The 20,261-nt window shown below is 55.1% G+C and overlaps 2 protein-coding genes and 1 long non-coding RNA gene across 7 annotated transcripts; 1 reads left to right on the forward strand and 2 right to left on the reverse strand.

The window, feature by feature from the left end:
* Nucleotides 1-436: 436 nt before the first annotated feature.
* VASP (vasodilator stimulated phosphoprotein) lies at nt 437-13,468 on the reverse strand. Of its 4 annotated transcripts, none has more exons than XM_022585350.3 (13): nt 13,162-13,468; nt 6,172-6,343; nt 5,933-6,098; nt 4,816-4,912; nt 4,270-4,319; nt 3,909-4,150; nt 3,663-3,763; nt 3,090-3,141; nt 2,505-2,541; nt 2,242-2,287; nt 1,998-2,088; nt 1,405-1,462; nt 437-1,291 (listed from the first exon to the last, which is right to left on the reverse strand). In XM_022585350.3, exons 1-13 carry the CDS (start codon nt 13,164-13,166, stop codon nt 1,263-1,265), a joined length of 1,146 nt encoding a protein of 381 aa, XP_022441058.1. In that variant the 5' UTR covers nt 13,167-13,468; the 3' UTR covers nt 437-1,262. The 4 variants fall into 4 exon arrangements, with proteins under 4 accessions (XP_022441058.1, XP_022441056.1, XP_022441057.1 ...); XM_022585348.3 differs by having other exon boundaries at nt 437-1,280; nt 3,663-3,760; nt 13,162-13,465; XM_022585349.3 differs by having other exon boundaries at nt 437-1,280; nt 2,505-2,538; nt 13,162-13,465.
* Nucleotides 7,918-20,147, forward strand: LOC149744588 (uncharacterized). The gene is made up of 2 exons (XR_016390913.1): nt 7,918-8,277; nt 8,805-20,147. It is a non-coding gene; the product is annotated as an uncharacterized LOC149744588 (long non-coding RNA).
* On the reverse strand, nt 16,200-19,868 carry PPM1N (protein phosphatase, Mg2+/Mn2+ dependent 1N (putative)). Of its 2 annotated transcripts, XM_022585356.3 has the most exons (5): nt 18,886-19,868; nt 18,166-18,283; nt 17,982-18,087; nt 17,837-17,897; nt 16,480-16,665 (listed from the first exon to the last, which is right to left on the reverse strand). In XM_022585356.3, the coding sequence occupies exons 1-5, from the start codon at nt 19,798-19,800 to the stop codon at nt 16,597-16,599; spliced, it is 1,269 nt and encodes a 422-aa protein (XP_022441064.1). In that variant the 5' UTR covers nt 19,801-19,868; the 3' UTR covers nt 16,480-16,596. The 2 variants fall into 2 exon arrangements, with proteins under 2 accessions (XP_022441063.1, XP_022441064.1); XM_022585355.3 differs by lacking the exon at nt 17,837-17,897 and having other exon boundaries at nt 16,200-16,665; nt 18,886-19,866.
* Nucleotides 20,148-20,261: the final 114 nt, after the last annotated feature.

Below are 20,261 nucleotides of genomic sequence, written 5' to 3' on the forward strand. Positions count from 1 at the left end.
TGTCTGAGAACCACGATGTGCATCTGCAAAATGGGTGGCAGGCTCACTAAAATTAGAGGCTGGGAGGGATCTGGTGGGAAGGGGCCAGTGTCATCCTTTGAGCCCTTTCCCAGATGGGGAAACTGAGGCCCAGGGGAAGCAAAGGGTCTTGTCCAAGGGCACACCGTCAATGAAGGACTGCCCCCGGCTTTCTCTAGGGTGGTGAAGTGGTTGGGGCAGGGTGGGAAGGAGTGAGGAAGCTGCCTGGTGAGGGGCACAGAGAGGAAGGGAGGCAGGAAGGCCGAGAGGGGCCAGAGGCCACCCTAGCTGCAGGAGTCTGAGGGCAGGTTCGGGTGGGAAGAAGGAAGGTGAGGGGAAGGCAGATTACTGGGGGAGGAAGGGACACACCCCCATCCTCATGAGAGCAGCCCTTCAAATCACTCCAGAAATCTTAGCATTTATAAAAACTGGCAGATTTATTCCACAGGGGCCCATTTTCAAGAAGCTAAAGGTGAAGGTGGGAGAGGGGAGGTTTCCTCCCCTTTTCCTTTCCCCCTCATCTTTTTTTCCCCAGGGGGTAAAAATGGCCTGGACCCCAAAACCTACCGAAATAAAAAACCAAAAAACTGAGGTTCTAAAAAGTTACAGCATCTTAATTCCTCATAGAAAAGGGGAAGGAGCCAGAGGGAAGGGAGGTCCCTGGGGTGGGGGGAGGTGCCCCCAGCCTGATGGGACAACCCCCCTTAAATAGCTGTCCCAAGTGGGACAAGCCAGGGGCACAGCATTTAAAAACTCCCCACATCCCATTTTATCAAAACCGAAGAGAAAAAACATTTCCTCCCCCCCAAACCTAAATATATATATATACTTTTTTTTCTTAAAAAACAAAACTTCAAAGGCATTAAGCGTTAAAGTGAATCTAGAACAAGGGAATGTGAAATTCCCTCCTTCCTTCCCCCTTACTGTGGGGTTAATTGGTACATCCCCAGCAGAGGAACCAGCCCCAAGAGGATGGCAGAGGGGAAGGACCAAAGGGAGCAAAGGGTGGGGGCCTCCCCAGCCAATCAGCAGCCAGTATGGGTGTGGGCATGGTGCCAAGGAAGCCACACCCCCTTGGAATTTTCCAAGTGAGATAGGGAGTGGGGAAGACGCATTCCTGTGTAGTCTTCAGCCAATTCCAAGTCAAGTTGAGGCAGGGAAAGCAGGGTGACAGGCGGAGGGCGTGTGCGGAAAGGAGAAACTGGATCTTCTGGGGCCCTGTGGTCAGGGGGAGCCCCGCTTCCTCAGCTCCTGGACAAAGGCTGGAAGGAAACTGGGCAGAGGTCAGGGGCACAGCTTCTTCCCCCTTCCCTTCCAAAACAGGGCTTTCCAAGGGACATGATGCCTCCAAAATAAATAAATGTTTAAAATAAAAAACCACCTCACCTTCAATTATTTCCTCTTTCACTTTCTGCAGTTCCTTCCTCACCTCTTCCAGAAGCTCCTGAAAATGATGGGGTACCAATCAGGAAGGGTACTTGGACTTGCAAAAGTGAATCCCCCCTTTCTTAATGACTGAGGGGCCAGAGGAAGGAGGTTCAAGACCCCTATTACACACACACCATGACATCACTGGCAAGGCCACAAAGTGAGAATTCTAGGGGAGAATTCTGGATCCTTGGAGCCAGAAGGAAAGTACTGGAGAACATCCAGTACCAAGGCTGGCAAATACATTGCAGTCTCCTGCCACCTCCAATTGGTGATAAATGTCTGGGGCCAGTGTACTGAAAAGGATTCTGGGTACTCAACAGAAGTGAGTCCAGTGATAAGATTAGCAAGGTCTGTCATGGGCACTGGATAAGGTGGTTATGGTGTCTGTGTCATCCCTGACATGACCCAATCTCTCTCCATTTCTCAGATTGGAAAACTGAGGTTCCCAGGGCCTTTTCTAGAATCACATGGCAGGTCAGTGGCAGAGTCTGGACCCAGATCTCCTTTCTATCCCCCGGACCTCACTCCCAGTCCTTTCCCCAAGCTACCTGTTTCACCCTCTCCAGGTCTGACTCATCACTGGAGCTGGGCGTAGAGGGTTGGGCCTCGGAAGTGGTCACTGAAGAAGATGACTTCATCCTGGGAGAGTTGGTGTGGTTTGGGGCAGAAATGAGGTTAGAGAGAGGGTCTGCCTCCCCTGCCTCCCATTCCAGGGGTCACACAGTGTTCCTCCCTACAAATTTGGCAAATTCAACTATTTTGGGGGGTGGGGCCCCAGTATTGATGGCCCACCTTGGCAAGGTTGTGCTGTTCTTCTCCCAGGGTCTCCGCACAGATTCTGGGGGACAGGCAATAAATCAAAAAGATCAGGGACAAGGAATGCCCTGCCTCAATCTTTCTCCCCGAGCCTCATCAGCCCCTGTTCAAAGAACCATCTCAGGAGACTACAATCCCCAGCACTGTTTGTACAGACTCTCCCGTCAAGGTGTGTTATATGTGAGAAGCGGGCATCCTGGGACTTTTAGCTCCTGTGACTAGACTGGGCTCTCACTCACCACTGTGGGCTGGGACTCTGGCCTCTGGCTCCTCCTGCTGGTGGGAAATAAAACTGTCATGAGCCAAGGGCTTCCCTGGTGGCGCAGTGGTTAAGAATCCACCTGCCAATGCAGGGGACACGGGTTTGAGCCCTGGTCCGGGAAGATCCCACGTGCCACGGAGCAACTAGGCCCGTGTGCCCCAACTACTGAGCCTGCACTCTAGAGCCCGCGAGCCACAGCTACTGAGCCCATGAGCCACAACTACTGAAGCCCGCACGCCTAGAGCCCATGCTTCGCAACAAGAGAAGCCACCGCAATGAGAAGCCTGCACACCGCAACCAAGAGTAGCCCCCGCTCGGCACAACGAGAGAAAGCCCGCGCGCAGCAACAAAGACCCGATGCAGCCAAACATAAATAAATTTAATAAATTAAAAAAAAAAAGCAACTGTCATGAGCCAGCCCCCCACCCCCGACGCCGCACCTCTGCTCATTTTCCTCCTCCACCTTCAAACCTAGCCCATCCCTGTCACAGCCCCCTCCCCGATATTCCTACACAAACGGTACATCCTAAGGGGTATATGGCAGGAAGAGCCCCTGACCCACATTGGCAGATTCATCCTTGGCGGTTTTCTCCCCAACTTGTGTGGCTTTCCTTCTGTAAGAGAGAAAGGCAAAAACAGATGGCTTCAGCCCTCCCTCAGCCACTCAATTCCCTTCCCCGGAGCTCTAGAAAGGTGGATTCTAGCGTGCAGACTTCTGGAATTTGTCAGGGCTAAGAAAATTTTAGTTTTAGAAGTTAAAGAGAGTACTGCTCTTGAACTGGGGTGGGGCTCTCCGATTCCCACGTTTGGGAGTCACACAATTCTAAGGGCGGAGTTCCCAGGTTCTGAGGCAGGATCTCCTAAGGTCCTAGAATTCTGGGGTTTAGAACATTCCAGAGGCTACCTGGGTGGTTGCAAACCTCAGCCATCTCAGGAGAATGCAATCCCCATCATTATATCCCAAACCTGGCTATCAAAGGGCGAACTTTCACCCAAAGAAACCAACTAACTGGGAATCTGAGCCCTCCCCCCACCCGGCCCTACGGAACAGGAATATCCAGGTGATAACTGCTGGTCTGAGGGGTGTGTTCCAAGGGCTTTCTGCGGATCTTGAGGGCTCCAGGCTCAGGCTCACCTCCGGGCCAGCATGGCGTTCATCTCTTCCATGAGCCCCCCGCCCGTGCTTCGACTGCTCTCAACTTTGGGGGCCAAGGGCCCCCCTGAGGCCTCCTCCTGCTGGAGAAATTACAAAGAGGTGGGGGCTTTATAGGCGGGCCTCCTGGCCTTCCAGCCCTCCTGTGAGGCTCCCAGGAAACTCTGGCCTCATCCCATTATAATATCAGGCCCCGTCAACCCACACCCGCCTTGCCTGCCGCCTCACCTTGCTGACTTTCCTGAGTTTGGCTCCGGCAATGGCTGCGGCCAGGCCGGGGGCCCCAGTCCCTCCACCACTGGGGCCTTGTGCTGTGGGGAGAGGGGGCGCAGGGGGTGGGCCTCCCCCTGCTCCATGCCCCCCAGCCGAGATCCCCGAGGAGGAGAGACCAGGGGCTGGGGGGGGACCCGGAGGAGGGGGAGGTCCTGGAGGCGGGGGTGGTCCCCCAGCTGGGGGAGCAGCTGGGCCTCCTGTAAGAAACACGAAAAAGGAGAGGTGCTGAGAGAGAAGCCTTATTCTCTCTTGTCCGGCTGGCCCACCCGCTCCTCTGGGGTGGTCAGCCGAGCCCCGAGGCCATTCGAGCAATCACCTGCGTTGGAGACCCTGCGTTCCCGCTCCATGAGCTCCGACTGCTGCTGCCTGGGGAGGGAAGGCGAGCTGCCATCACTCAGAGCCCCAGGCTGGCCAGCAACTTCCCGGATCGCCCCTCAGAGGTCTCCGGCAAGGCTGGCTCCTAAGCCCCACTCATGTCCTCCATTCCCCAGGGGCCAGGAAAGGGTTGCAGGGGGAGGACAGGGACAGAGCGAGAGCAAGAGACGAGCAATCTAGTCATCAGACTGTCAAGAACACCAGAATACAGAACACCCGGGATCCTCTAGACAACCAAATTCTGGATTCTGGGAATCTGGGGGACCAATATTTGAAGGGTCAGAAGGTTCTGCAACTCTGGGTGTCAGGAGTTTTTGAAACTCCAGGAGGTGGGGGGTTTCTGAAAGAGGTCCATTTCTAGTCCCCTGGGAGTTGGAACATTCTGAAAACTGCAAGTTGGAGAGGTCTGAACTCTAGGAGTCAGGGGTTCTGGAACAATCTACAACTCCGGCAGCAGTAAGGTTCCCCACCCAGGGACTGGCCCCACCTTTTCTGTTGCTCCATCTCCTCTGGGGAGGGGCCGTTCTGGACAGACCAAGTGGGAGGTGCTGTAGGCAGTGTGGGCGGGGGCGGAGGCCCACCTCCTGGAAGGTGAGAGTAAAGGGTGCTGAGTCACCCAGGAAGCGGGCGCCACCCCTCAGCGCGTTCCCTCGGCTCTCCCGGGCCTCCCAGGGCCTCTGCGATGAGGGGTCGGTACGAGCTTCCCCTGACTGAGCTGATGTGAGGTGGGTGCTGGGAGGATGCCCAGGTCACAGGCGGAACAGCAAAGGCCCAGAGAGGGGAGCCGCTTGCCCCAAGTCCTGCAGACCCGAATTTGCAGGAACAAGGCTTGAAATCAGGCCCACTCCGGCATCCAGGCTCTTAGGGCACCTGTCACAGCCGCTCAGACTGCCCCACCTGAAGACCCAGGAAAGGCTGAGAGCCTCTTCCTCACCCCCCGCTCAGGCCTCTGGCTCCCATGTATTTTTCTGTGCCTCGGACAAGCAAGCCCTTCCCCACTAGCCCTGAAGCCGCTCCAGGAAGCAAACACCTCCGCCATTTGGTGATTTGTGACCCCAGATGCATAGCCGTCACTTTGCTCCTCAAAGTGTACTGTTTATGGACCGGTAGCCTTGGCGTCACCAGGGAGCTTGTAAGAAGTACAGAGGCTCGGGCCCCGGCCAACCCAACTGAATCGGAATCTGCGTTTCTCCTAGATGATTCGTGGGCACATGCCAGTTTAAGAAATACCAACTGGAGGTTTTTTCTTAACACTGTTGCCTGAAAACTAACCGATGATGGCGTAAGTCAGTACAGTGGTTACCTGGGGCAAGGGCACAAGGAACTTTCTGGAGGCTGGAAATATCTGTGTCTTGATCTGGGAGGTTACACAGGGGTGTGCACGTGTAAAACTTCCTGGAGCAAAATGTACTCTTAGGAACCACGCGTTTTATACGTGGGTGCACTCGGGGCACACAGGAACCCACAAAATCCTCATAATAATTCTCCACAGAAGTTGTGAATTGGCCTCATTTTCAGATGAGTAAACTGAGGCCAAGTGGTAAAGTGGCGGCCCCAGGCCACACGGCAGGGCTCGGTGGTCCCCTCTGCCCACTCTCTCTAACCTTCCAATGCCTCTAGGGCGCTGGCCATGCCGGCGGCAAACTGTGTTGCATCCTCCTTGCTGCCGAAGTTGAGGCCCCAGACCTGGCGGGCGTCACGCCACTGGTGGAAGTTGGGGGTGGCCTGGTTATACTTGACACCCCGGACGATGGCGCAGTTGATGACCACCTGGCAGGGGGGGGAAAGGGGGTGAGGAGTGGTGGGGCGCAGCGGGTAGAGGGGGCGGGGAGGGAAGCCTCACCTGCTGGTCTGGCTGCATCTTCCGGCCGACCACCCGGAAGGAGTTGGCAGTGGGGTTGTGATAGATCTGGACGCGGCTGAAGGCCTGGGGGCCCGTGCCAGCAGGCAGCCATCGCTTGTTGCTGTCATCATAGAGCATCACAGTGGCCCGGCTGGAGCAGACAACCGTCTCACTGCCCAGAGGGAGGAAAGGGAAGAGAGGCCAGTTAGCTGAGGGGAGCCTGGCACCCTCCCTCCAGGGGCCGGTCACCTTCTCCATCTGGGGCCCCCTGGGAGAGTAGAAGACACAAAGACAGTGTGAGAGGAAGAGGGACCCATGGAGAGGCAGAGGAACACAGGCAGACGGGGAGAGAGGGCTGGGGACAGACCCTCGAAGAGACCCAGACAGGGAGACTAGGAGAGAAAAGACAGACGGGATAGACAGACAGACAGACTGGGAGAGTCAGACAAAGAGACAAACAGGGGATGTGAGACAGACAAGGAAAGAGACAGACAGTCAGATGGGGGGAAAGAAGACAGGAAGAGGAAGAGTCAGACAGACTGGAAGAGACAAACGTACAGACTGATGCAAAGAGAGAGCTGAGAAAGGAATCAGACTGACGTAGCGGAGACAGACTGAAAGACAGACAGACAGAGGAGTAGTGGGGGAAAACAGATGGAAAGGCAGGGAGCAGAGAAAGATACAGAAATGGAGATACAGGCAGGTGGAGAAAGACAAAGAGATGGACAGAGAGGCTGAGGCAGTCAGAGAGATGCAGAGTGACAGCTGGAGGAGGGGGCCCGGGAGAAGCGGATGGAAGGGGTGGGGCAGGAGCTCTGGGCAGTGCTGGGAACCAGCCCCTGCCTGGTTCCCTTGGAGCCTCAGTTTCCCCATCTCCACTGTGGTGCTTGGAGCCCCCCCTTCCCCCAACCACCTCTCCCCGCTCTGGAGGAGGAAGCTGAGGCTCAGGGAGGGGAAGGGTGAGGCTTGCAGCAAGTTGGGGACCAAGGCTAGATCCCAGGCTCTTCCACTTCCTGCTGCCAACCCCATCCCTCCGGCCCCCCTGGCGCCAACGGCCATCAGTGGACACTCACTGCTCCGTGTCAGGCAGGGACCCAGACAGCCCCGACCCCACCCTCCAGGGCAGGAGAGCATCACAGTGGTCTGTCCTGTCCGTAGATAGTGATAATCCAAGACCAGGCCTGGGGTGCCCAGAAGGAGTGCCTGCCCCAGCCTGGGGATCAGAGACTTCCTGGAGGAGGTGACATCTGACTTAGCCTTGTGGGGAGGGGGTCAGTAAACTGGTTCAGGGTTCAGGATCTGATATCCACAGATGTAGGTTCAAATCCCCGTTGGGCCACCTACTCCATATGACTCAGGCAAGCAGCCTTCCCACATGAGAGAAGGCATCTTCCTTGCCTGCAGACTGGGGAAATGACAGACCCCACCTCCCCCAGGGCAGTGGGAGAAGTAGATGAGTCTGGACATGTAAAGTGCTTGGCATAGTGCCTGGCATGTACTGAGTGCTGAGTAACTGTCAGCATCCTTTCCACGGGCACCCTGAACAGGTACCACTGGGTCCCTGGACAGCCACATCCCTCCCACCCCCTACCAGTCCTTCTGGGGAGGTTCAATGCCCTCCTCCCCCAGTGGGGAAACTCAGGCTCCCAGACAGGAAGTGACTTGCCCAAGGTCACACACAAACCAGGGGGAAGCAATGGTCCCCACCCCCACCGGACTTTTTCCTGAAAAGAAGAAGTTGGTGGTCAGAGGTTTCCGGGGAGAGAAATTATACCCCACAATGGCTCTGTCTCTACCAGGGCTGGGGGCTGGTGCATAACACTGACACTGTAAAAGACAAGGCAGGGAAAGCCCCTCAGCAAACCCAGATCCGGGTTCCTAGGCCAGGAAGCTGAGGCCCCAGACCCTCCCCCCAGGTTTACATAATTGGGGCACCTCCCTCTTATCAGGCACTTCAGCTGCTCAGATGCCCTAAGCCCTTTCCTCAGAGTCTCTCATTTTATTCTCACTGCAGCCCTTCTAGATGGGCTATTTCATCCTCATTCTGCAAGGACTACAAACAGAGGCCCAGAAAGGTTGCGTGACTCGCCTGTGGTCACACAGCTAGTAAGTAGCACAGCAAGGGTTTGAACCCAAGCCACCTGGCTCCCAAGTCCACAATCTTAACCACCGGGGACTGTGTGGGCCCTACCCAAACACCAGGTGCTGTTTCCAGACAAGTGCAGCCTCAGGGGCTCTTTCTGGCTTCCACTGCCCCTGGCAGGGCAGGGGTAAGGCCTCACCCACACCTGCCACCCACACCCAGGGCAGACTCTGCCCAGGTGCCCGGGGCCTTCGTTGCTACCCAACCCTGGCTGCACTTTGCTCTCCCAAGCGACCCTGCCCTGCTGAGTCTCTGGACTGGCCAGAGAGCTGGATGTCTGCAGAATGACCCCAGACTGGTCTTGTCCCTCTCCAGGCTGTGGTGTCCCCATTATAGCAAAAGGATCCTGTTAAAACACAAGTCAGATCGTGCCCCTCCTCTTCCTGGAAGCTCCCGTGGCAGCTCCCACAGAATTTTTATTCTGGCCAAGTTCTCTCCAGGGCCTTCGTGATCTGTGTGATCTCTGATCTCATCCCTTCCTTCCCCCCAGCTTGCTGTTCCAGCCCCACTGGCCTCCGTGCTGCTCCTTCAACGTGCCAGACACATTCCTACCGCAGGCTGGTGCTCTTGTTCTCCCTCATCCTGGATTTTCACCTCCTTCAAGTCGCCACTTAGCCGACACCTCTTCCAAGAAGCCCTCCCTGACTACACTATCTGGAAAAGCTCCTCTCCCTCTCATTGCATGTCCCACGTTTCATAGCACCTGATCCCTGCCTGACAGATCCCTGTCTCCCCTACCAAAAGGTCAGGACCATGAGGGCAGGGATTTTTGTCCTTTCTGCTGTGTCCTCGGAACCTAGAATCATGCCTAGGACATAGTAGGTATCCAAGAGTTGTTAAATTAGCCATCTATAAAAAAGGAAAAGTTTTTAACAATGGCATCTGATATTTATTGGTTAGCCTGTGTACCAGACATTGTTCTAGGTACTGAGCTGCAAGTTCCACAGTGAACCTTGCAATGACCTCATGAGATGGACTCTGGTGCTCACCCTTTTTACAGATGAGGAACTGTGGCCACAGAGAGGTGAAGACAGTTATCCCAGGTCGCGCAGCAAACAAGCAGAGGGGCTCATATTTGAACCCAAGTTCCCCACCACCACCACCACCCCCCGCAATGTTCTTAACCTCATTTAAAGATGAGAAAACAGCTAAGCTGATTTTTTTTTTTTTTAAGGCAAGGTATAAAGTGGTGTGTATCAGAAGTATTTTTTTTTAAAAAAAGAAAAGGTGGGGACGATATAAATACCTCTGCACACAGAGTGGTGATATATGCAGAAGCTGCTTCTCAGGTGACTAACCGTGGCTGCCTCTGAGGCACTGGGGACCTGGGGGCCTGAGGAGGCAGGAAGTGGACATTTTGTACCGTTTACCTTCTTGAATTGCTTGATTATGACTTTTCTTTTCATTTTGTTTTAACATGGGCTGGTATTACCTATAAAACATGAATTCATTACTTAAGTTCAAAAAATAAAACTATAAACTAGGCAAAAAGCTAGAATGGAAAAATCCCACAGCCAGGAAGCAGGGAGTGAGATGGAAATGGGGTCTGCCTAATTCCAGTGGTCTCTGGGGTCTCATACCCTCAATTTGACATGAGAGCCTTAATCCCCAACCAGCCCAGAACTCTCCCACAAGTCCTCCCATTCTGGTAAACTCTAGCGTGTGGTAGATAAAAGAAGGTTCAAGTCACCCCCTCGCTGTGTGGCTTCCCGTCTCTGAACCTCAGTTTCCAGCCCTGGAAACCATAACTCACTGGGGTTTGGTACGGATTGAAAGAGATTTTAAAAAGCCCTAAGCACAGGACTTGGAATTTGGCAGAGGATTCATATGAGGGAGCTGAGAGGCAATATAGGAGGGAGAGAGCTTCTCATCTCGGGAGGCAATCAAACATAGTCACTCTAGTTTACTCAAACCTTCCATATTAGAGGCTTGCCCTTCCTTTCACCCCTTCATCCTATAGCCCCTTAAACCGCAAAACTTGTGATCTACCCCCCAAAGCCCCAGGCACACACAACCTTTCCAAACTACAAATCTTTGAAGAAACCCTGGATAGAAACTCAGATGTAGGGTCTGCAGGGCTTGTATGGGTTCACTCTAGTCCTTCCTCCCTGACAGGCCTCAGTTCCCCATAAGTGATTAGGAAGGTAACTGGGTTCCTTTTTGTTTATCATCATTATCTTAAGTGTTTGTACAGTGAAAGCACGTTACTTATATTATTTTTTTTTTTTAAGGCCACTAAAGGTTTGGTTTTCCTTTTTCTCTAATAGTATAATACTCTGGAAAGAGGCCTGGGTTCAAATTCAGGCTTGCCCACTTCCAATCTGACTTTAATAGGCAATTTGCTTAATTTCTCTGTGCCTCAGTTTTCCCATCTGGGGAAGGGGGACGGTTCTAATAGTATCAATCTCTTAGAATTGTTGTGAGGATTAAATTGAATCAGGCACCTAGTACAGTGCCTGGCACAAAGTAGATGCTTGATCAAATGGTCCCTCATTATTTAAAAAAAAATAAAAACAACAATAATAATTACTATTATTGGAAGAGGAAAGAAATGAACCACACACTTCTTGAGTCCCTTCTGCCCTGAGATTCTCAGACCTCTGCCCCACTTCCCAGAATTCCAGCTCAGAGTCCCGGCCACAGCAGACACTCAACAAATATTTGTCAAACTGGGAGAAAAGGAACTGTATCTTGTAATTTTCCATCTTAACATCCTCTCTTCCAACTGCCCCCAAGACTGTCCCCAGCCAAATCAGCCAGAAGCCTGAGGATCCCAGCCCCCTCCCCTCCCTCAATACTGCTTAGGGATTTCTGAGGGATCTTGGGCCAGGCCTTTCTCTCTTTGAGCCTCAGTTTCCCCAGCTGCCCCCAGACAAGGCCATGGGTCTTTCTGAATCCTTCCTAGCTGTCCTGGGAGAAGGGGCACAGCCCAGTAAGTCGGGTGTGGCCATCAGAAGGGAAGACCCCTCAGGAGGTGGGAGTAACTCTCTGGTGAGACAGGCATCAGCTCGACTTCTGCCCACCTCCCAGGAGGTGGGAGGTTTGGTCGTGGCCAGCAGTAGGGGGGCCTTGTGGGAGGGCCAGGGCCTCGGGGACTGGGGGCGGGGAGGCTGGCCCAGACATTGCTCCTGCCCTTTTACGGTCTCAGTGAGTGAGGCAGCACTAACTCGGACATCCGCCATCCGCCTTCCACCGTGCCTGGGACCGGAAACGCGGCGGGGTGGGGGGGTGGGGGGGAGGCAAGGGGCGGGGCTGGGGGGCAGTGAAGGAGGAGAGCCCCCCCAGGAAGAAGGTGAAGGAAGAGAGCCTGACTCCCGAAAACCGCCCCCTCTCCCGGGGCAGACCTTGAAGGGATGTTGCTATAATGGGGGAAAGGGTAGGCAGGAAGTCTTGTGGGTGTCTGTGGGTGCCCCCTTGCTCCAAATTTTCCAGCAATCCCTTTACAGCAGAAGGAACAAATGTGCGAGGGGGATTCTCTACTGACCGTAAAAAGGAATGCCACCCTATGTCAGAGAGCAGGGGTATGGGGAATGTGGGAGGATGTGGGCGCCAGGGGGTTAATCCCCAGCTGCCCCCAGGGGCCTCCCCCTCGAGCTGGGGGCTTTGGGGCAGGAAGTCCCTGACAGCGTAGAGGAAGGGAGATAGTATTGTCAGGCTCAGGCCTCAAGGGAGAGATTATGGGGGGCCAGGGGAAAGGGAGAATAAGGGGGGGCTAGTCGGGTCCCCCAGCCGCACGGGCCCCGCCCTCAGGTGAGCCCAGGAGTTTTGAGGGAGGCCCGGGAAAGACAAAATCCCTGGGGTCCCTTCGGCCCCCAGCCCCCAGGATTAAATTCCTGGGAAGATAGCTGGAACTCTCTGGGAAGCCTGGGTCCCTTGGGGAGAGGGCTATGACCTTGACGCTTTGCAACGCCCCCTCCTCCAACCGCACAACTCGGGACTGCTGGGGAAGGGGGGGGCGGTGTTGAGAGAAGGGGGAGGCGCCGTGGTGGGGAAAGCAGCCGGCCCACGGCGCTCTTTGCCGGCCCCTCCCCACACCAGCTGTCTCGACAGGTGAGTCAGGAAGACAAAGGCCCCCCTTCCCCCAGCTGCCGCGCCCCCTCCCTCCCCAGGGCCGTGCAGGTTGGGGAGAGGGGCCGCCCTTCTGGCCCGGGGCCGGGGAGCCGCCCTCGGCCCAGAGCGCTCGCTCGGTCCTAGGCACAGCCTGTTTTAAGCAAATTGTGGGTGGGGAGCGGCGGGGGAGGGGAGTCCCAGCCAGACCCTGGAGGCTGCGTCTGGGTCCGTGGATCCGTCCACACCAACCTCCTCCACAGGAGGATGAGCCCCCCAAATTCAGGGGGTTAAGTACCCCCGAAGTTAAGGAGCAAGGTCGCTCTTGGGAAGACTTTTTCCAGCGCCACGTAAAAGGGGACCCTCGAAAACCAAAGTCTACGTCTCAATCTCTCTTCCAGGTCCCAGGGACCCCCAAACCGGCCCCCCCACAATCTCTCTAGGGGCCGGGTTGAGATTTGGAGGGAGTCTGATCCCTGCCTAAATCCTAGCCTCCCTGCGGGGAGTATTTGCCAACTTGAAGGTCCTCTGAAAAAGTCTTTTAAAAATTCGGGAGTCCTTGGAGCGCCCCCAAATCTAAGGGCTCCCGGGAGAACCTCACCGGCACCACGCGGAGCCTTGAGAGTCAAGGGGAAGTGGTCAGTATTTGGAGCTCGTCAAAGGGGGCTCGGCCTCAAATCCGAGGCTCCCAGTGCCCGGTCCCCAAATACCAGCCCGGAGCAAGCTGGGGGGAGGGGGACAAAGGCGGGGCGGGAGCTCGCGCCGGGCGGGGAAGGGTCTGAAGGCAGTTCGAGGCTCACCTCATGGCTGCTCGGCGGGCGGGCGGAGCGCCCACGGGGTAGGTGCTCCCGGGGCGCCCCTGGCTTGAGGTTCAGGGGTTCAGGGCTGGCTCCAGGTTCTGCTCAGTCTCCCCCAGGGTCCCGCCCCATAGAGTCCGGCTTCCTGGGGGGAACGTGGACAGGGCCGGGGCGGGTCCTCGGGCGCCTCCTCTCTCGGGGGCTCTGATCGGGGGTCCCGGCAGCAGAAAGGGGGTGCGGCGTCCCCTCCCCGGCGCGCCCCCTCGGCCGGCGGCGGCTACAATGTTACTCTTACTACTGTACTTCTCTTCGCTACATTTCGTTCCAAAATTCCACTCCCCGCACCCATAATGCCCTGCGCCTTAAAGGGGCCGCGGACACCTCAAGGCGGTGAGGTTGAGGGGGGTGGAGGGCGCTTAAAAGGGCAACGCGGAACCTTAGACTTCCGCTATTTCCCTCTTCCCCAACGTTACTGCATAGCGATACACTCTGGGGGTCACCCCCCCAAATTAGAGGGGAAGTTTGATGGAGGGGAAGGGATCCTTCCTTGATCCTTCCTTGATCCTTCGTTCTCTCCCACGATGGAAATTCTTAGGGGAATATCAGTGGGGGCACAATTTCTTCTCACCCTCCCCATCGACTTTTCCATTTCTTTACATTCTACTCAGTTTGGGGGGCGAAGAGGACCTTCTGGTCAAGCATAGATTCTCTCAAATTTTGTCCCTTAAATCCTGCCTTCGGAGCCCTCAACGGTCTCTCTCCACCAATTTATGAGGGATTACTAAGGGGCGAACCCCCTCCCCCACCGAAGAGCGGAATGGGTGGGGAGGGGGCCCACCCCTCTCACTGCCCCCCCCACTCCGCCCGCCCTGGGAAGGTGAGGAGGAAGTGGGCCGAGGGGGCGCGGCTGGCCGCTGACTCACAGCCGCAGGGTGTGTGTGGGGCGAGGCGGGGGGGGGGGTTATGGGGTGTGTGTGTGCGGCGCTGGACCTCGGTGGGAATGGGACTCCCAGTCCCTGTGTGAATAAGGCCCCTTGTCCCCTCTCCACGCACGCCCCGCCGTGACTCAGTTTCGTCTGCGGAGGATGGTGGGATCATCCAGCAATCCGAGGGAACGGAGGTGGGGGACCCTCCCTATGCCGGCTCCCGGGAGCCCCCTCCCCCCACGCGCCAGATTCGGGCTGAGTCCCAACACCCTCCCAGGCTTCCGCCACTGGTCCTGCAGACTCCGCCTTACGTGACGTCACCAATATGTTCACGCCCCTCTCGTAGAGCGCCACCTGGCCTGGGTAAGGTGCCTTAGGCTGGGGCAGGAACCTGGGGAATCAGTTCGACATTTAGAAATGGATAAATTGAGGCCTGGAGGCAGGAAGTAAATCTGGGGTATAGCCCTCTTGCCTGAGCCACCAGGACTCCAGTGGTGCAAGGTATGAGTGTAAAACAACTCTTGGGGCCCAGCTGACTAGGTGAGGGAATCAAGATTCCCAGGCTTTTTTTTTCCAAGAGGAATCTGCTGCTGGGTGCTGTCCTGATCTCCTTCACCTCATTCTTCTAGGCCATGCTCTGACATTAATTCTTCTCTGAAGAATGGAGTAATCCTCTCCCCTTATCCACCCCACTCTGGGAAACCTTGAACCCTGATCTATGGTAGGTTATAATTGTTTTTCTGTGTGTCTCCTCAGACTGAGTTCTTTGGCGACAGAGGTAGACTTAATCAATTTCTGAGTCTTACTAACCCAGCCAGGCCCAGAACAGCAGCTCAACACACATTTACATTTATCCAACTGCATGAAAACCCCAGTTCTGTGTGACCATGGGCAAGTCCTTTCTCCTCTCTGGGTCTTAGCTTTCCCATCTGTGAAATGGGAGGGGTGGTGCTTCTGTGTGCCACCTACACTATAGTCAGCAAACTTTTTCTATAAATGTCCAAATAGTAAATACTTTAGGCATATTAAACATAGGGCCTCTTTTGCATATTTTTTTACAGCCCTTTAAAAATGTCAAAACCATTCTTAGCTCAAGTGCTGTACAAAACAAGTAGCAAGACCTCTGCACTAGAGAAACTCTTGCATATGTACACAGGAGCCTGATCAAGGATCTTTACGGCAGCAGTGACGTAAGGGCAAGAAATTGGAAACAACCTAAATACCCATCAAGAGGATGACGGATGGTGAAACCATTGCACGTCTCTTGTCTGAAGTGCTGAGTAGCAGCTAAAAAGAGTGAGGTGTGTGAGTGGCATGAAAGAAGTTTCCAACACATTATTGAGTAAAAGGAAATAAATTGCCAAATGATACATAGGGTATGAAAAAAATCAAGGAGACACCTAAGGTACCATATACATGTGTGTACATGCCCAATAAAAGGTCTTGAAAAATCCACTCCAAACTCACTGCAGGGGTTACCAGTAGGACACAGAATGGGATCATGGAGAGTCTGATGGTCATAATCTCAAGCCTCATCTTGAAAATGCTGAGTTCAATCCTGCCTCTAGGCTTTCACACTGGCTGTTCCTTCTGCCTTGGGACCCTCTTCCCTGGGGTTTTTGCATGGCTGGCGAGTTCTCTGTTAGGTTCCTGCTCAGTTGTCCCCTCCTCAGAGGTCTTCACTGACCCCCGTCTAAAGCAACCATCCCCAGGTGGAAAATGGAGTGGCAGTGGGTGAGGGATGGAGAGAGACTTCATTGTATACCGTTTTGCGCCCTTTGAATTTCAAACCAAGTGAACTTCCACCCATTCAAAAAATAACAATGTAAAAAACCCAGCATAGCTCCCCTAAGACATTTTCTTATCACGTCCCCCAGTTTCATTTTCCTTGAGACACTTGTCAGTGTCTGAGATGACCTTATTTATGGGTTCCCTTGTTTGCTGTCCCCCCCCCACTCCACCCCACACACTAGGAGGTTCTGGGGGCAGGAACCTCAGTGGGTCTGCCAGGTTGATGGCCTGAGCAGGGCCTTGCACATAGCAGATGCCCCATACGTATTTGCCAAATGACTGGGCAAATCATGTGTGCGGGGTTTTTTCCACAAGAAAAATGTATTTTGAATTATGTAATTAAAATTTAATTGTAAAAACTTTCCCCTACCTCCCCTCCAAACAGATGAAAAATAGGAAGGGAAGAGAAGGTTATTGAACTGGGTGATTTTCAGGGTCCATTCAGCTCGAAATATTTCAAAGACATTTGGTTTTGGGGTTTTGAGGTTTGGGGTTTTTTTGAGTTTTTTTTTTGGGTCTAGCTGGTGGGTGGAATTTCCCCTCTCTCATAAGACTTTCTGTCTTATGAGAGGGAAGTAGGAGAAAGGGAAATAAACATTCTGGGGTTCCTCCATTGGTTTCTCTTCCTTCCGCTAGTCTGCATAGCAGGGGAAGGGGAGTTTTCTTCCTTAATTCCATTGAGGCCCCAGCTGGGCAGAGGGTCCCTAAAGGATGACAGCTGTCAGGCCTCCAAGTCCAAGGCAGAGCTTGAATGGGTGCCAGTGGGCTTCTCAGCCCCATTCTGCCCCATCTGTAACACAAAATGTGGAAGATGGTGAATAGGAACCCCTTCTTGCCCCTCAGCATTTACTCCCCTGTATTCTGGAAGCACCACTCCTATTTTTCCTCTGAGGAACCAGCATTCCCTATCTCTCATTTCCTCAGTTTTGGGTGGAGTGGACCCCAAGGCCAAGCGCTAGAGGATGGGCCTGTGACCCCAGCCCGGCCAATCAGAGACACAGAGACTGGTCAGGCACATGACCCAGTGTGGCCAATGAGAACCAGCTCTGGAAGCACGGCTGCAACTACTGGGAAACTGGCATGCTCTCCCCACTGGGGATGTTAGGCTTCTGGGATGAAGCAGCGACTCTCTGCTACCTCATGTGGAGACCCTGCCTGGGAATGAAGCCAGCTCAGAGAAAGGAAAACTAAGACAGTTCCTGATGACATCACCTGACAACTGGAGGCAGTCATGCCTTAAGTCCCTGTACTCTTCAATTACATGGCCCAGTAAACTCCCTGGTTTGTCTTCCCAGGTTGAATGGGGTTTCTGTCACTCACAACTCAAAAGAATCCTGACAAAGACCTCCTTTCTGCTGCTGAGAAACCATCACCAACCACCCCCCACCCCCCGCCCCGATTGGTAATAACCCAACTCCCTTCTCTGCCCTGCAAAGGCCTTCTGGTTTCCTCCCTCACATTTCCTCCCAGTCCCCCACCCCATACCTTAGTTTATGTGGCTCCACTCACCACCTCCTTCGACATCTCTAAATAGGCTATCTGGGCCTAATTCACAACCTCTCTCCTGTAAGACCTGCGCCACCCTCAGAGATGTCCTGGTGGGTTCCGCAGTGCAGTTAGCCCTTGGTATTGGTCATCAACAGCCCTTGAATTTTTCAGCCTTATTTCTGGATGGAAGGGGTGGTGCTTGGGATGGTGGGGCTTCACAGAGCAATGTAGGGGGCACATTTCTTGGAGGAGAAGCACAATCCCTTCTCCTCTGCTTCTGCATCACCACCACCCGCTCCCCCCCCCACCAACCATCATGCCTAGCACAGGACCAGGTGTGAGAATTTATTACTATATCAGGTAAGTTCCTGTCCCCTCTGGCCTCAATTTCCCCATCACTTAAAGAGGTGGCATGGGGGGGGTGCTGAATTACATGCTTCTAAGAGAAACATTCAAGAACGCAGGGTCCTTACCACCCAGCGCTCTCCTGAGGCCTGGCGGAACTGAGAGTAAGCGTCAGCGATGACTGTGGCCCTGGAGAGCAAAGGAAGGCCCTCAGGAGGGGACCCTCCTCCTACCACCCATCCTCCCATTCCACCCCACCCCACCCCAACTCACTTGCAGTGGAGCCCTCCCCCAGGAGGTAAATCCGGGATGTCCTCAGAGGCCAGAGTCCTGAAAACTGTGTTCAAGCTGGGGGGCTCCTGGCCAAAGGCACACAGCTCTGAAAAGGAGGCAAGGATTGTGAGAGTTACCCTGCTTGCTGACCACCCCTTCCGCCGGGCTCCTGGCACCTGCTCACCTGCAACCCTGCGTCCCAGGGCTGCGTCCAGCACTAGCTCCTTCCTGATGGCCTCCTCACAAGGCCTGGGGGCCCCCGGGAAGCAGACCAGGATGCAGGTCATGTTGTCCAGGCTTCCCTGGAGAAGGCAGAGAAAAGAGAGCCTGGTGGAACACGGTTGAATGCCCCAGCACAGGGCTCCATGCCCTAGGAAACAGAGTTTCCCAACACTCCCCTTGCTCTAGTGCCCCCTTCCCAATCTGGTTATGCCCATATCTCTAAAGTCCCACCCTTCTGTCAGTCTAAACCAGGCCTCTCACAAGGACCAATTCCTTAGACCACGCCCTCTCACTGTCCTAGCACCACCCTATTAAACAGAGCCACTTCCCTTTTCCCAAGCTCCTCCCACTCTGCTGTTGAGCTGTTCTTCCTTCTGCCACTAGTCACACCTCAGGACCCATCTTTAGGTCTAAGGGCTGTCCCATTCCAAAAGCCACGCCCTTTCTCGTAAATCCCTCCCACTTATCTATCGAGAACTACAACTCTTCCGTCTTGTCTCAAGGCTTCCCTCAGTCGCCGCTCCGTAAACATTTTGGCCCTGCCCCGTTCCAGCAGGCCCCGTCCCCTATTTGGAGTCCCACCTCTCCTTTTCTAGTTTTACTCTCGCCTCTGCATCAAAGCTCCTCCCCACTAAATCCCTTAGGTTCTTCCCTCTAAGATCTCAAGCCCCGCCCCCAGGACCTTGCAAAGACACGTGTCCAACAGCTGCGCGCAGAGAAGCTGTGGGGCCAAGCCCAAGCAGAGGCGAGACGCCACCAGTCCCGCCAGGGCAGAGCCAGACATCGCGTCCCACACGCCATCAGAGGCCAGGAGCATGAATTCGTCCTCTGCTCGGCGTGCCAGGGCGGTCACTTCAGGCTCCGCGGAAACGAGCTGCAGTTCAGGGGGCCTTCCCGGAGCCTCTTTGTAGGCAAAGTCTCCCAGTGCTCGGGACACTGCCAGAGAGCCCTCGAGGCGCCGGCGGCTGATGGTGCCGCCCGCGTCATGGATGCGGTCGCGTTCCCGGGGATGGAGGGGCCGATGGTCTTCGGTGATGAAGGCCACGGCGCCGGCGCGACTCAGCACCGCGCGGGAGTCACCGCAGTGCGCCAGGTACAGAAAGTGCGGGGAAACCAGCAACGCCAAGGCGGTAGAGCCTCCCGGCTCGCCGCGGGGCCAGAGCGCGCGCAGGCGTGCGTCTGCGCTCAGAAAGGCGCGGCGCAGTGCTTCGCACACGCCCTCGGGCTCGCCGGGCGCTGGGCCCAGCGCCTCGAGCACGTAGCCCGGCAGGTGGCGCGCACCGAAGAGGGCGGCTCTCGTCCCACCGTGGCCGTCGAGGATCGCGAAGAAAGCCCAGCCCGGGCCCAGCCCGGGTAGCTCAAGCCAAGCGCAATGCGCGTCCTCCATGTGTGCGCGCCACCCTTGCACTGCGCTCGCCCCGAAGCTCAAGCCCCAAGACGCCGCCGCACCCCCGTGCGGCCGCTGGGCGCATCGCGGCGCGTCCAGGAGGGACTGAGGCCCGTCGGGAGAGCTGCGCCTCTCCTCTGCCTCCTCCACCCTCTCTTGCTTGCGAGCTGGCCAGAGGAGACGTTCCAGCAGGCGGGCAAGGGCCGCCATCCTTCAGCCTGGGGATCAGGAAAGCTCCACCCTCTGCACCTGCTAACAGCCCCGCCACCCCGCCCCCGTCACCTCCACTAATCCTCTGCACTGTGAAATTTTAAACCACCTAAATCTCCTTCCTATGCCCTTGACTTGCACTCAAGTCGAATCACTAGAAGGGATTGAACTCTTCGTTCTCCTCTCTTCCGCATTTTCAAAGTGAGGATTGGGGTTTGGGTCAGGGAAAAAAGATAATAGTACCAAACTAGCATTTACCATGAGCTACACACTGTTATACATCATCATCTCCAATTTACCGAAGAGGAAACTGAGTCACAGAAGTAAACAGTGTTACAAGGAAACAATCTCTAGAATCCGTTTTCTCAACACAACACTCGGCTTCGGCTGCCCAGCCCGACTCTGTTCAATCGCTGCCCACATCAGTGGTCCCATCCGGGTTTCAAAAGCTTTAAATGCTT

This window comes from Delphinapterus leucas, chromosome 20, assembly GCF_059928025.1.
Source record: "Delphinapterus leucas isolate spDelLeu-1000000601 "Yukka" chromosome 20, BTC_Dleu_Yukka2, whole genome shotgun sequence".
Taxonomy (NCBI): domain Eukaryota; kingdom Metazoa; phylum Chordata; class Mammalia; order Artiodactyla; family Monodontidae; genus Delphinapterus; species Delphinapterus leucas.